Genomic DNA, 15,723 nt, shown 5'->3' on the forward strand with positions numbered 1-15,723 from the left:
TCATCCCGTTTTCCAGAGGAGCAGACTGAATCCCAGAGAGTTAACGTGACCTTTCCAAAGTCAGACAGCCCCCTGAAGGGTAGGGACAGAACCCAGGGTGTGTCTGACCCTAGAGCCCACTCTACTTCCTCTGAAGCTGCAGCCTCTTTAGGGATGGCCTACCTGACCCTGGAAGGCTGGCCCACTCGGCCGCAGTCCCCCAGGGGCCACCTGGCCAGGACACATGTGACAGATGGTGCAGCTAAGGCAGAGGTCATGGGCACTAGCCCACCGGGCCAGCCAACTGGAAAAGCAACAGCACCAGAGGAGGCCAATGAGGAGGCCGGCAGAGGCTAGAAGCAGCAAGGCGGCCAGCGCCACCCTCTGTAGCCAGGGGGGACCTGCAGAAGGAAAGGGAGAGTCCGCTCAGGCCTCAGCCTGGGCCTGCCGCCCCCATCCCCATTACCTAAAGAGGGACAAGTATGATCTCGATGGGAGGAGAGCAGGTGGTAACCAAAAGCCATTACCTTCCAGAGCTGCATCCTGTCCTATAGGGCCCTGGCCAGCAGGGGAACTGCTCTCAGAGACAATCTGGAGAGGGCCTGCTGACTCAAGAGCTGAGGAAACAGTCAGGGGCTTGGAGGTATCGTCCTCCGTACTCCCCACCTGGCTGGGCACCAGAGAAGGACCTGCAGTGGAAATAACAGAACCAACAGAGACTTGCCCTTTCTACGGCATGATTATGTCTCATTAGTTCTCCCCAAGCCTCTTTGAGTTTGTTACTATTAGTATTTTCATTTTATAGATAAGGGAAGCGAGGTACAGGGAGGTTAAGTTCCTTGCCCAGGTCACACACCTGGAAGTGATAGGGGAGGACTTGAACTCATTAAGTCTAGCTCCGGGGCCTGGGGTTTATGATGTACATGTGCTGAGTGTTTTCTCTGCACCAAACACCGTACTCCGTGCTGGGCCCTTTACCTACAGTATTTCTCTTAAAGTTTATAACAACTCTGGGAGGTTAGGTTTATCACCCACATTTTATAGATCAGGAAGTTGAGTCATAGCGAGGTTCATTCTTCTACTCATTTGACTCACGTTTCTCAAGAATCTACTACACCCTAGGCATTGTTCCAGGAACTAGGGTATATGACAAGCAAAATAGAAATGTCTTCAGGGAGCTGGCATCGTAGTGTGAGGAGACAAAACAAATTATATGTCAAATGGAAATAGGTGCTGTAGAGAAAGATTAAGCAGGCAAAGGGGGCAGGGCACGTTGGCTGGGGGCAGGACTGCTAATTTTTTTACTGTGGTGGAATATACCACAATAAACCATTAACCATTTTTAAGTGTACAATTCAGTGGCTTTTTTAAAGCACATTCACATAGTTGTGCAACCATCACCACCATCCATCTCCAGAACTGTTTTCATCTTGTAAAACGGAAACTCTATACCCATTAAACACACTCTCACCACCCTGGTCCCCGGTAACCACCGTTCTACTTTCGGTCTCTATGATTTTGGCTACTCTAGGTGTCTCGAGTAAGTGGAATCATACAGTATTTATCCTTTTCTGTCCAGCTCATTTCACTTAGAAAACGTCTTCAAGGTTTCATCTACGCTGTAGCATGTGTCTGAATTTCCTTTCTAGGGCTGAATAATATTCCACTTTATGGACATATCACATTTTGTTTATCTTTCACCTGTCCATCGACACAGGGTTGCTATTTTTAAATAAAAGGGTCAAGAGAGAACTCACCGAGAGTGTTAAACGGAGACCCACAAGAGATAAAGGAATGAGCATGAAGATCTCCAGGGAAACCCCTTCCAGTAAAGAGCTGGTCTTGAGACCAGAGGCAGGACAAGGCTGGAGCATGGAAGGAGCTGCTGGGGACCAGTGTGGAGGGGAGAGAGGGCAGGTAGGAGAGATGGCAGATCACGAGGGTTCGTAGGCCCTTGGGAGGCTTTGCTGTGGCTGAGTGAGGAGCGTGGAGGGTCGTGAGCACAGGAGTGACATGATTAGACTTCGTGTTTTGGCCGGGGAGCTTAATTCCCCACTCCTTAAATGTGGGCCACGTATAGTGACTATCTTCCAATGAGGACACTACAGGAAGAGGAGGCGAAAGAGTAACAGGGCAGAAACCTGACAAACACCACCTCGGCCAAGATCAGAAGTCAGGTCGGTGGTATGTACCTTTGATACGATGTGATGAAAATGACACGTTACCTCTCTAGTCTTTCTAATAACCCAGAACTCCAGTCTTAGGAGAAAAACATCAGCCGAATTAATGTCGACGGCTTGGTTCTGGGCTGATAAAAGGAGTAAAGAGTAACTCAACAGTTTGGGTGAGAAGGGGAAACAGGTGAGGAGCAGGACACGGGGAGGGGTGTGGATCAGGAGTTCAGTTTGGGGCATGTTAAATTTGGGGTGCCATCTCCACATCTATGTGGAGATGAGTAGGGAAGTGGTTATGTAACTAGAGTTCAACGACAAGTCCAGCTAGTGATATAATATGAAGGAGATCACCAAGGGAATGGGTGTGAAGGATGGAGGGGAAGCGGATATAGGAACTGGGACTCATGGCACAAAGCAGGGTGTCAGGGAGAAAACAAGGAACCCGCAAAGGAGACCAAGGAATGGCTTAGGAGGTGGATTTCACCTCTCAGCCAGCTGGATTTTTGCAGTAAACAACCTTTTCAACAGTACATGCCAGCCCTGTTTGGGGGATGAAGCATCTCCAGATTACTGAGAGGAATATTCCCGGGTGACCTATTCTGGTCTTCCTGCCCACAGGTCATTCCTCGCTGACTCTATGACCTTAGGCCATAGAGTCATTTCTCCTCCTTAGGCCTCGGTTTCCTCATCTGTAAAATGTGGGAGTCAGACCAGATCAATGGTTTTCAAAGTAAATCTTGAGAGTCAAAGTTAGGTTCCTCAGTGGGACATCCATTGGCCAGGGCCCAGGCCCACCCCATGTCCATTTAAATGGAGCATCTCCTTTTGATGTTTTGAGCCTCTGTGCAGGGTTCCATTTAGGAAAAACTTCCACCACTAATATATCATTTGGAAGCAGCTGGATTAGATCATCTCTAGTGTCATTCTGGCACTAACCTGCTCTGATCCTCAGGTAGTCTGGGCTAACGCTTCCACCACTAATATATCATTTGGAAGCAGCTGGGTTAGATCATCTCTAGTGTCCTGGCTCTAACCTGCTCTGATCCTCAGGTAGTCTGGGCTAACCCGATTCCCCACTATTGTGCTTCATCTTATTCTCTCCTGCCATGCCCCTGCCTCTGGCCTTCCACCGAGGCCCTGCCCTGGGGAAGGAGAGCTAAGCCTAGTTTTCCTCCTAGCTGCTCAGCAGGGCCCAGGCCACACCCATCACTGACCTCTGCAGTTGGCTGGTGGCCAGGAAGCCTGGTCACTGCCATCACCACAGTTGTCCATGCCCCAGAGATCGCATACCAGGCTCGGGGGAATGCACCTGCTGTTCCGACAGCGGAAATAGCCATCACAGGATCCTGGGTCCAAAAGGGAAGGCATGTTATGAGGACCTAAGGCCAGCCCATGACACAATGGGATGTGTAATCTTATAGTGAAGGAATGTGGGAGATGTGGGCAGGAGAGGGCTGTTTCTATGTGTATGCAGATGAGAGTATGAATGAGAGTTTCATGGGAGACAGGTGTATAATCAAGATGATGATGGCTAACATTTACTGAGTCCTATTCTGTGCCAGGCATGATTCTAAACAGTTCATTCCCATCTCACCTCATTAAGTCCTCACAATAACCTTCTAGGGTAAATGCTGCTATTAACTTCCTTTAGAGATGAGAAAACCGAGGCACAGGAGGGTTAGGTCACTTGACCAAGGCCACACAGCTGGCATCTAGGTGGCAGAGTAGGTGTTCAGTCCAATGCTTACAAATACTGTGGCACACGGTGAGTGTGACTATGTGTCTGCATGAGCACATCCATACAGCCTACGGTACCCAGTCAACCCGAATACTGCCAAGCACATCCTTGCTCGTGGCGTTGCTCCTGCCATCCTCTCTGCCTGGCATTCTCTTCCCCAAGTGACAGCATGGCTTGCTCCCTCCAGGTCTCCACTCAAATGTCATCTTGTTGGTTGACCTTCCCTAATCTCCCACCTGAGAACAGCATACCACCCCTCCCCCAGTACTCCCACCCTCGTTATCCTGATCTGGGTTCCTCTGCAGCACATCCCATCTAGGCAGAATAAGGATTTACTTGATTATTTGTTTTCCGTCTGTCTCTCCCACCAATGTGTCAGCTCAGAGAGGGCAGGGACTTCTCTTTTCTTCATTGCTGTACCCCTAGAGCCTAGAACAGCACCTCACACATTGCAGGTGCTCAATTAATATTTGTTACATGAATGAATATGCACACAGGCGAAAGAATTGTATGACTCACTGCAATGATGTGGCAGACAGGTTGGTTCACCCAGCATCCCATTCTGTGGAGAAAAGCTGGTCTAGATGGGACTACTTAACACCATGGCTCAAAAGTGGACATGGGCATCAGAGCATTCCATTTCCTGGCATGATTAATCTGATTTGGCCCAGGGCTTTTGCTAGAATCATAAGGAAAGATGCATGCTCTCTGTTTCATTCAGATCAGAGTCGTAAGGGTGGTTGTGGTCTTGGAGCTGCAGGACCACCTTGCTGCCAAGTAGAAAGAAGATCTGCCTGAGATGGAAGCCGAACAGACCCACACATTGCAAAGAGAGAGGACAAGAACAAAGAGACAGAGCCCAGGTGACATTACCTGAAGTCCAGAATCCAGCTATATCTGAGCCAACACCTTACTATCCAGGTTACAGGAGCCCCTCCCAAATTCTCCTTTGGCTTAAGCCAACTTGAGCTGGGCTTCTTTCGTTTGCAAATAAAAGTGAATAATATAGAAAGTGTATGGGTGTAAGAATGAATGTCTGTGAGAGAGAAAACAAATAGTAGCATGGTAATGTATGGAGAATCACACATGACTGTCGGCTGTCAATGTCAGAGTGTGGGCCGGAGCCAGGCAGGGTATGCTCGCATGTGTGAGCCACTGAGACTGTGTGTGTGGCCCAAGGACGTGAAATAAACCTTCCTCAATCAGGTGACAGGACTGATCCAAGGAACCCGGACTTGTAATAGGGCTTCACCACTGTCACCTTCTTGTTGGAGCCCAATCCTGCTAAACACAGAGCAGCGGCAACATTCTTGGCCTCCCTGGCTGACAGCTGCACCTGAGAAGAAGGGAAGGCCATGGGGAGAGGTGGGGAGAGGTTGATTTCCAACCAGCCAGTGAGAGCTGTTTCAAAACAACATAATGGGAACCTGCAGGAGCCAGAAAGGGATCCTACGCACCATCGGTCATAGCCCCAAGGATTTACAGTACAAATTTCATATAGTTCCTCCCAGAGACTCTAATGGGGGAAAAGAGAATCTAAAATCCAAAATTCAAGTCTATGGCCATGCCACCCTGAACAAGCCCGATTCCATCTGATCTCAGAAGCTAAGCAGGGTCGGGCCTGGTTAGTACTTGGATGGGAGACCACCTAGGAAGACCAGGTGCTATAGGTATAAAAAGAAATTTAAAAATAAGGGACTATAAGCTAACAAGGTCTTTGCTATCTGTGATGTCATCTAAAATCCAAAATTCAAGTCTATGGCCATTCCACCCTGAACAAGCCCGATTCCATCTGATCTCAGAAGCTAAGCAGGGTCGGGCCTGGTTAGTACTTGGATGGGAGACCACCTAGGAAGACCAGGTGCTTTAGGTGTAAAAAGAAATTTAAAAATAAGGGACTATAAGCTAACAAGGTCTTTGCTATCTGTGATGTCAGCCGAGGGCTGCTTTGCCTAAAAAAACAAACAAACAAACAAACAAACAAACAAACTTCAGACCATGCACAATTCCAGGAAAAAGAACGTTGGGACTTTGAGACAATGAGACAGCATGGGGGCGGTCTCCAACCAGCTCAGTATTAAAGGACTGTCCAGGGCCTGGCATGCCAAAGTCTAGTTCATGGTGAACGCTTGTTGGCTCTGAGACCCCACGTTCTTGTCTCAAAGTGCTCACATGTTTAATTCTCCAGTCTGGATATTTAGCCAGAGATGGAGATAAACTCTTCTGTGGTTTTGGAATTTTCTAGACTGTAACAGCTCATCTACTCACCAGCACTGGACACAGTCTCTGCTGTGACACTGGCTGTGACACTGGTGAGTTGTGTCTCCAATCCTGGGGTAACCTGCTGGGGCTAAAGCCTTGAACTCAATTTGAGCCAGAAGACATAACTCCAGCAGTGAAAGTCCACACTGCTTCTCTTGTGAGCAGAGAGGCCTGAGAACACTTAACTTCTCCAACTGTCCTAACTTGGCCCCTCTGCAATCATCTGAAGGGCTGGCCCAGGACAGAGGAACCAGTGCGTGAACATGAGAATGTGGGGGAGTGTCCAAGGTGGTACTGTGGGTGTATAAGGTATGCGTTGTGATTTGTATGTGTGAGTGTGAGCAGGTGTTAGAGTGTGAGGTTTTAAGTGTATGGGAGTTGTGTGGGAATGGGAGATGTGTGTGAATGTGAGAGGGTGAGTGTGTGTGTGTCAGGGACTAGTAGAGTAGTCTGGTATACTCTTCCATGGAAACCAGATTTATGGGGTTGACTCATTGGGTCTGGAATGTCCCTCAGTGTGACCCTGCCAATCCTGACATCAGTCACCACTTCCTCTCTTTGAGGACCCAGCCCCCTGCCCCTCATCTTCTTGTGCTCCCAGTGTCTTATTGGTGGCCCCCAGCTTGGAGGCTCTGGTCCTGGCCAACAGCCCCAACCTACCCAACCGGAAAGAGGTGACTTCGCCCACGAAGTCCACGCGAGGCTGGCGACCTCTGGTGACCAGGCGCAGGCCCAGGAATTCCCCGAAGGACATCACCGGCACAGGGATGGTCAGGCCGCAGAGTGGGGCCCCCAGTGGCCGGGGCGCCCCCGGCGGACCCTCGTAGAACTGCAGGTAGGAGCCGGGAGCGCACGCGTCCGTAGACGCCGGGGAGGAGGCGTTGGGCGCTGAAGATGCTGGAGACTCCGAGGTCAGGGTGTAGACCAGGAAGAAGCGGAACTGGAAGCGGATCCTGTCGCTGGGGGCTGCCGCCCGCACCCAGAGCTCGCAGTCGGTGTCCGGGTCCACGAAGTAGAACCTGCGCGACGCGGAGTGCGAGCGCAGCAGCAGCCCGTCCCCCTGCCACATCTGCCCGCAGAGGTCCACCAGGTCGGCTGCAGCGAAAAGCACAGACCCTGGAACCTCGCGGCCTGGTTCCAGGCCTGGCTCTGCCTCCTCGCTGTGTGACCCCAAGTCACACACCCTCTCTGAGCCCGTTTCCTCATCGGTAAAATGGGGATAATTAAGCAATCTCAGAATTTTTGTGACGATTAAATAATTTAAGTCAAATCCTCAATCTCTTATTTAAAAACCCTAGGATGTGTTTCAGAATGTTCCAGATTTTAGAAAGATCATATGATGTATATACAGCATATTATGTTGCAGCCCTCCATGATTATGTTTTCCATAGCGACTGTAGGAATATACCCTAAGCAGGACAAATAAAGACAATAAACAGCCTCCTGTCAGTTCAGGTCAGGTGTTGCCGGTAAATTAGTTAAAAATTTGGTTTTCACAGCTTTTTGTATTTTGGAGTTGAAACTAAAGGATTGTGACTATATAGGGGTTCCGTGCTTAGGACTGTGCCTGACATTTAATGAGTTATGGAAGTGTTAGCTATTATTATTGCCTTATTTAAGGATGACGTAGACACAACCTGGCACCGGTTCGCCCAACAGCCTTTCCCAGTTCCTTTTTGCTAAAAGGACCCTGATTTCCCTCAGCCATCATGGAGCAACATGCCAGCAGGGTGGAGTGAGGTGTAGAGAGTGATGAATTGAGCACCTTCTATGTCCCAGGCTGTCTAAGTGTCTTGCATGGTTTACCTCATCTCATATGAACAATAACAAATTCTCTTAGGGGCAAGAACTTATTATTATTCCCATTTTACTACTGGAGAAACTGACTTAGAGAGTTGAAACAATGATCTCAGTGGTAGAAATGCAGGAAGAGGCAACGGGCGTGTGTGAACACAGGGTGATCTGACTCCAAAGCCCAGAGTGTTTCCACTGCCAGGTCTGAGGGCTGTCCCACCTATGCCCAGACCCCTGCTTCTGGGTGACTTGGAGCTCCAGCCTTCCAGAGGGGTTTGGGGTAGATTTGGTGGTGCCAGGCTGGTTTCCCAGCCTCCCCCAGCTCAAGGGGTCCCAGCCCATCAAGGTGAGTGCTGATTGGGAAACACAGTTGCTAAGGGTGGTGGGACCCAAATCCCTTCATACCCTAGCCAAGTCCCTTCATACTCACCTGTTTCCAAAGCAGACACAGTCAGGGCAGCTGCCCCCAGCAGGAGCAGCCTCTGGACCAGTTGCAGAAGACAGGGCTCCATCCAGGCCCTGCTGTGCCCAACAACAGGGAAGATCTGCAGAATCTTCAGTTTGAGGTCTTTCGGGAGACTGGGGTGTAGGGGCCTGGCCAAGCTAGCTGGGGAGCCGGCAAGATCCAAGGAGCAAGGGGAAGCAAGTCAATAAGCTCCTCTGGTCTCTCTACAGTGATCTTTCTGCTCCCAGTTCCAGATCCTCCTTCAGATCAGGATTGTGTCTAGGGTTGTCATGGAGATTTGGGGCTGGGGCTGGAGCCTGGGGAGAGAAAGCAGGGAGGATGTCTGCTCACTCCCTGCCAGACAGGAACCAGGAAACTCAGATCCGGTTCAGCCATGGGGCTTCTGGGAGGGGGACTAACAGTCCCCAAATGCTACTGCCTTCCTAGATAAGTCGGTACCTTAGGGACTGAGCTTAAGGGAGGCCCGGGACACCAAAGGGACCTCTTTAAGTGGCTAGAGAGGCACCAAGTGGCGAAGGAGCACCAGACCTGCAGTCAGCTCTATTACAAACCAAGTATTCCTGCCTCAGGGCCTTTGCACTCACGGTTGCCTCCACCTGGAGTGCTCTTTTCTCAGAGTGTTCTATAGCTGGCTGCTTCAGGTCATTCAGGTCTTAGCTCACATGTCACCTCCTTAGACACACTTCCCTGAGCACCTCTCAATCTGAATTATCACTCTTCTTGCTTGTCACTCGATCACATCTCTCCAAATTTATTATATCAGCAATCGCTGGAATTATTTTGCTTACTTATATCTTGTTATATATATTGTCTATTGACTCCCACTGAAATTGAGTTCTATGAATGTCTTGTCGGTCTCTGAACCTCGAAGTCATAGCACAGTGCCTAGCACAGAAGTGACATCCAAGAAATAAGAATAAATGTGTGGCATTGAGCAAAACCCTTTTTCTGGGTTTTACTCTCCTGTGCGTAAAAGAAAGGGCTTGAACCATTTTAGGCTTTTAAAAAACTTATTAATAGGACAATTTTTTTCAAAAGGTATCTTACATGGAACCTTAATATATAAAACTGAAACTTTCAAGTCTCAGTTTCCTCATCTAAAAAATAGGATAATGATAATTCCAACTTTGTAGGTATGTCGTAGGGGTTAAATAACTCGATACAAGTCGGGTACTTAGAACAATATCTGTCACATAACAAAGCGCCCAATGTATGTTGGGGGGGATGATGGCTCTTAATGTCATCACTATTATTTAAATAGAGTTTAAAAAGTCCCCAGAAGTAGCTTTTGAGACACCTCAGAGTCCCAGGTCTCTATGGGAAAAGTCCCAGTGCTCTCTAATGGTTCTCCCTTCTAAACTGACATTCGATGCAACCTTGGCATCCTATCGTGTGTGATGTCCAAGGCTAGGCCTTGGGGGACTTTGAGAAGACTCAAGTCTGCCTTAGGCATGGATGAACCATGAAGCTCGTAATGCTTAAGCTTTAGGATACATTGTTTGCATTGGATTACATATTTTCCTAAAATTTGCAAAGGTGAGATATTTTAATCAGTCAGTTCAAACCACCCTATCTCCTCCTTCACACCTCTCTTCATGTCAGATGGCTACAGGCATTTATAGAATTTGAATAAGGGCTCATTGGTTTGGGTTTGGGGGGTATATACTTATGACGTCCTAGCTCCTTCTGGGTGTAGTTTTATTATTTCTAGACGCCCCAGAATGGCTTCCTAATGCCCACCGTGCTGTCTTCCCCAGTTGTGATATGAAGGTGGAGAATCATCATTATGTCTAGCCCTGGTGGTGTGCGGGTATTGGAAGAGAAATAGGTTTGAAATGTATGAAGCCAGAAGCTAGTCTGTGGAAAACCTTTCCAAATCTTACCACTCACATATGTAAGAGGTGGGATAGAGGTTACCCCAAGTTTGACAACAACAAATCCTTAAGAGTATAAATAACCTTACCAATAATGAATTGCAAAGGTGAAGGAAAAAATCTAAATGATTACTAATTAAAAAAAACTAATTTTGATCAATTATGCTAGAGGAAAGACTGAATTATCTTCCTAGTCCTGTTATAGAAAATATCATCCAGTGTTGTCACATAAGTGATAAAAGAGTGTGCAGCCAGAAATGTAAGAAAAAAGTATTACAAAAGAGTGTTAAGTAGTTGATTAGTAATGATTTGTTATTATTTTTTATTTCTATTTTTTGTGGTATTTTTCAGTTTTTTAAACTTTAAAAGTTGTGATTTTTCTTTCTCATTCTAAATAAATATTCACTTTCAAGCCTGGTTTGGTGTTTCTAATTTCATATTTTTAAAGAGGGCCCTCAAATTGTCTATACTTCAGGTCCCACAACACCTGGCCCTTGGGGAGTTCATAGCCTGGTAGGGGCTTCAGATTAAACAAATAAATAAACAAAAAGATAATCATTAAATAAATAGTGGTTTTAACTATAAGAGGAACAGGGGGTGCCTGGGGCAGTCAGGAAAGTCTTTCCTGAGGAGAGCATTTCTGAGTTGGGCCCTGAAGGATACATACGAATTTCCATAGAGAAAAATGTCCTAAATGCATCCCAAGCAGAGTACCCAGTACATGACACAGTCACAACCTGGACTCATTCTGGGTACAGGCTGGTGTGGCTAAAACATGCTACACAGAAAAACAGAGGGGAATGACAGCCATGTTAACAATAATAGTATCTTCCCAGCCCCTTGACTGGGCTCTGTGCCTGAAATGTCCCTACCTTTCGTGAACCAAGAACAAACTCCTCGTAGACTCTTTCATATTTCTAGCGACCACTTCTTAAGTGTTTGCAGTATTCCAGGCACTGGGTTTCAGCTTGTCACATGCTTTATAACACCTAATCATCACAGTGACCTTACAAAGAGGACACTCTTATGAGCCTCATTTAAATCGAGAGAAACCTGAGCACAAATAATGATAATAAAAAAGGTTAGTAAGGTAAGGGGTGGAGTAGAGTATACCCCAGGTCCCATTTCCTAGCTGTGTGACCCATGGGCAAGTGACCTCTTTGCCTTGGTTTTCTTGTCTATAAAATGGGGAAAATACTAAAGTATCTTATTGGGTTATTGGGAAGATTAAATTAAAAGTAGGATGTAAATTTTTTAAATATCACTAACCTCTGTTTTTGTTATTGGAGATACTTCAGAGAGCAAAATAAACAAAAGCTCTACCCATATGGAACTTACATTCCAGTGGAGGATAAATGAGTAAAATGTATGGTGTATCGAATAGTTATAAATATTAAGAAGAAAAAGACAAAGCAAGGCTGGGAGATGTGAAATGTTGGAGAGATGTTGAAATTTTGACAGGACAGACTGAAAAGGCCTCGGGAAGATGGGTCTTTTGAATAATTATCTGAAAGACGTGGAGGAACCAGCCATGCACTTATTTAAAGGAAGAACATGCTAGGCAGAGAGAATAGCGAGGGCAGAGGCCCTGCAGCAGGAGTGTGCCTGGCACAGGCAACACCAGTGTGGAGTGAACGCGGCAACGGGAGAGTGATAGGAAACGAGTCAGACCGTGTAGGGCCCTCGAGGTCATTGTAAGGATTTTGGCTTTTTCTCTAATGAGATGAGAATCACAGAGCAAGGCTAGATGCTGTAGGACCAGACAGGAGACTGTGAGTAAGTCTAGAAATGATGGTGGCCTGGACCGAGATAGCAGGAAGTAAACATATTTTGAAGGTACAGCCAATAGGATTCATTGACAGATTGGACTTGGCGGGATGAAGAAAAGAAATGAGTTGAGGATGGTGCCCTGGTTTCATCCTGAGCATCTGGAAAGATGGAGTGGCCGTCATAACTGGATGGGGAGATCTGTGGGGCAGGAGTAGGACGATCAGGAGCTCAGTTTGGGGTACATTCAGACTGAGATGCCTGTTAGACATTCCAGTGGCGATGACAAGAGGTGGTTGGATCTCCAAGTCTGGAGTTCAGGGGAGAAGTGTGGACTGGGCATATAAAATGTTAGAAATAGTCAACATACAGATGGTATATAAAGCCACATGATGGGGTGATAGTGCCATGGGAGTAAGCACAGGAAGAGAAGAGGAGAGGATTAAGGGGCTTGGAGAGTACCCTAACCCTTCCTGTGGGGAATTCAGCTGGTACCCATGGTTCTAGAGAAAAACGTCCCCTAGTGGGGAGTCAAAGCTAATAAGGAACCTTGCTAAGCATCCTGGAAACAGCCCCTGGGAGACTGCAGGATGTCCCTTAGCTTAGAAGCCAAGGATGGTGGCAGCTCTCCAAGAAGCCAAGTGCTCAGTATCTAGGGACTGAGGCTTCAGTCTCTTCGCTACATGTTCGAGTAACTGTAGAGAAGAACAGTTGCCCCACCAAACTAATGTGCCCTTTTTATTCTGTACAATGGGTCAACAAGACTGGATCGTCTCTAGGGCACTTTCCCCTCAGACTTTCTTTGAGCCTTAGATATGGGCTGATGCTTCTGCATCTAGGATGTCACATCTCATTTCTCACATTCTTTCATGCAACTTATGATTTGTTAAGCTGCTAGTAAATAACTATTCATTGATGCCAATTCCAAGCTGGGTGCTTTGAATACCTTCACTCCAGAAACTCCCTGAGACAGGTCTAACCATCACTTTTTCTAGAGAGGAAGCCAGAGGCCAGAAACATTAGGGGCCTTGTTCAAAGTAGCCCCAGAAATGGGAGACAGAGCTAGGACTGTTCATTTCAGTAAGGCCCTGGACCCCATTTTCTTCCTATTCTATTATCCCACTTTGACCTTAAGTCCTAAAGTGCCTGGTCCTGCACTAGGAGCTGGAGTAAAGGACACATTACCCTTAAGAAGTTCAGAGCCTAGCAGCCAAGCAAAACAAAAGTACAATTTAGCTTTACAAGAGCCAGAGGTATGGGAACAGAGAGGGGAATCCAGCCTTCTCTGGAGCAGAGAAGCCAGAGAATAATAAACTAACAAGTATTTATAAAATGAATAAACAACGGTTAACAAAAATATTAATGATAAGCTAATCATAATTAATTTATCGAATGCTGTCTATTTGCAAGGGACTGTTTTCATGCATCAGCTTATTTACTTTTCAATAGTGCCATGGAGTAGGCATTATTGTCATCCCCATTTTGCAGATGAAGAAGTTGAGGCACAGAGATGTTAACTATAAGAAGGAAGTGGAGAAGCGGTCTACCTCCCAGAGGAACACCGGTCTGGGCTGAAATCTGAAGTCTGGAAAGGACCTAGCCAGGTGACCGGAGAGTCAAGAGCGATCCAGGCAGGAGAAGGACGCAGGAAGCTGAGAAGGCTTGGGAGAACCCACCTTGATAGCTTTTACCCAGCAACCTGAGAGAGCGCCCCCTTCTGGTAAAGATGGCTTAGGCCTCACATAGACCAAGTATGGTGTTAAGGTTCAATCGACAGCCAAAAGGGACAGAGTCAGAATGTGAACTGGGAATCTGACTTCCAAATCCATGCTCTTAGCATGACAACGTGTTAGGCAATGATTTTTATATTGAGTCATGAGGGGAGACGGTTCTTTTACCTCTTTGTCCATATATTGGCAAAGGTTGTTAATATCCCACAAGACAAAATTCAAGAATGAAATAATGAGATCACAGTCATTTTCACTGAATTAGAAAAAGAAGGCATAATTTGGTGGACCTAAGCCTCTCGAACTCGTTAGAGTGGCCAAGAAGGAAAATGAAAATTGACAACAGAAACAGAAATAAAAGTAAGATATAATGTACAAAATAAAACAGGATGTACAAAAAGTATAGTGAGTGTTTATCTAACACATTAGAAATCCCAGAAAAGATCTCTACATATCTAAGAAAATAATCTCTTTTGGTAATGCCAATATCTCTTGATCACCAGATTGCTAAACCCAATTTGCATTTACTTGGCAAGATAAACAATAGACATTTCAGAAACTATTCCAGGAATGTGCAGATAGCCTAGTGCTTACAAGGATTTGAGAATGTTAAATTCCCTTACCCATTATTATATACATGATATCATAATTAGAGGAACAGATAGAAAGCATACAATAATTTGAACAAATAAAATCATAAAATGTTTAGAATTAAAAGGATGGACATTTGCCCACTATAAAATTATAATAGGGAGCATCTTAGTTACCATTTTAGGTAAAATTTGGTCATTAGCGGGAGCACAATACCAGAATCAATTAATGAACAGATAAAGGACACAGCTTAGCATTTAAAAAAAAAAATCCCCTAAAATTCATAGTATTATTTGACTACTGGAGAAAACAGATTCCATGTTAGACATTCTTTTATGATATTTCAAATGACTAAGGGACAAAGGCCAAGACTTTGCATCAGACAACAGACATCCTTGGATGGACTAAAGAGGGCAGTAGGACCTCATTATTCTGAGCACCTATACTACTAAAGAAAAGAGATTTCAGTGACTGATGGACATGTTGATTGGTCACTCTGAGATAGACTTTGAAAATCAGGCATAGTACTATTTCTGCCTCGGGACATTTTCTGATACAGAAAACTAGCCCAAGAGAAAAACTGGTTATGTTGCTTGTATTACAAGATGCAGAGACTGTTGGTAGCCCCCAAATAAGAACCAAGTTACTTATCCCAGTATGAGCTAGACCCAGTAACCCTGACCAAACAAAGAGGTTAGCAGAAAGTCCTACTCACCTGAAATAGAAATGGTATTAAGGGAAACATGTTTTAGCCTTGGCTGTAATTGCTGCATGAGAAGAAAGAACAAGGAAGACTTCAACTACTACGGCGGAGACGGCAAACTTCCTCCTGGTCCAGGTTGGCACTGGGGCACTGTTGATGTGCGTGGCTCAAGGATGAGAGTGTCTCACTCATACTAGAAGGGATCAAGTGGAAAGCAGCAAACCTAAATTCAACCACACAGCAAACTCTGGCAGGTGGAGGTCCAGACAAGACAGCCTACTATGGTGACTTAAAATCAGTACAATTGCCAATTAGTTATAACTTGCAAAAAGGATATGCTGAAATTATCTTGAATTCTGATCTATGGGCAGTAGCCAATATTCTGATAATTTGGTACCTAAAGTGGAAAATAAATCATTGTCTAATAAACAGCCAATATAGGAGAATATACATCATCATATATGACAATTTTACATATCAGGAGACCATGACTCAGCATGCAGAAAGATAAAACTCAAGAAGAAAAATACAATTAGGAAGTAGATACATTATTTAGAAGAATAACATTAAAAATTGGTTAATTGACAAAATATCAGCTAGATGGCTTCCCCCAAACAAATGGACATTTGGGCACAAACTCATCGATGA

At 45.8% G+C, this 15,723-nt stretch overlaps 1 protein-coding gene, 1 non-coding gene and 1 pseudogene across 2 annotated transcripts; 2 read left to right on the forward strand and 1 right to left on the reverse strand.

Annotated features, from left to right (window-relative positions):
• Nucleotides 1–359: 359 nt before the first annotated feature.
• Nucleotides 360–8,481, reverse strand: LDLRAD2 (low density lipoprotein receptor class A domain containing 2). Its single transcript, XM_006924473.3, has 4 exons — nucleotides 8,378–8,481; nucleotides 6,814–7,248; nucleotides 3,368–3,499; nucleotides 360–668 (listed from the first exon to the last, which is right to left on the reverse strand). Exons 1-4 carry the CDS (start codon nucleotides 8,457–8,459, stop codon nucleotides 442–444), a joined length of 876 nt encoding a protein of 291 aa, XP_006924535.1. The 5' UTR covers nucleotides 8,460–8,481; the 3' UTR covers nucleotides 360–441.
• On the forward strand, nucleotides 5,446–5,564 carry LOC112473044. Its single transcript, XR_003043881.1, has one exon. It is a non-coding gene; the product is annotated as a 5S ribosomal RNA (ribosomal RNA).
• Nucleotides 5,646–5,764, forward strand: LOC112473083 (annotated as a pseudogene).
• Nucleotides 8,482–15,723: the final 7,242 nt, after the last annotated feature.

Source organism: Pteropus alecto, unplaced genomic scaffold (genome assembly GCF_000325575.1).
Source record: "Pteropus alecto unplaced genomic scaffold, ASM32557v1 scaffold39, whole genome shotgun sequence".
NCBI lineage: Eukaryota > Metazoa > Chordata > Mammalia > Chiroptera > Pteropodidae > Pteropus > Pteropus alecto.

Coding starts and splice junctions, on each gene's coding strand:
- LDLRAD2 (XM_006924473.3), bottom strand. CDS start 8,459: ATGGAGCCCTGTCTTCTGCAACTGGTCCAGAGGCTGCTCCTGCTGGGG. Junction 7,249..8,377: donor TGTGTCTGCTTTGGAAACAG/GTGAGTATGAAG, acceptor TTTTCGCTGCAG/CCGACCTGGTGGACCTCTGC. Junction 3,500..6,813: donor AGTCACCTCTTTCCGGTTGG/GTAGGTTGGGGC, acceptor TTTTGGACCCAG/GATCCTGTGATGGCTATTTC.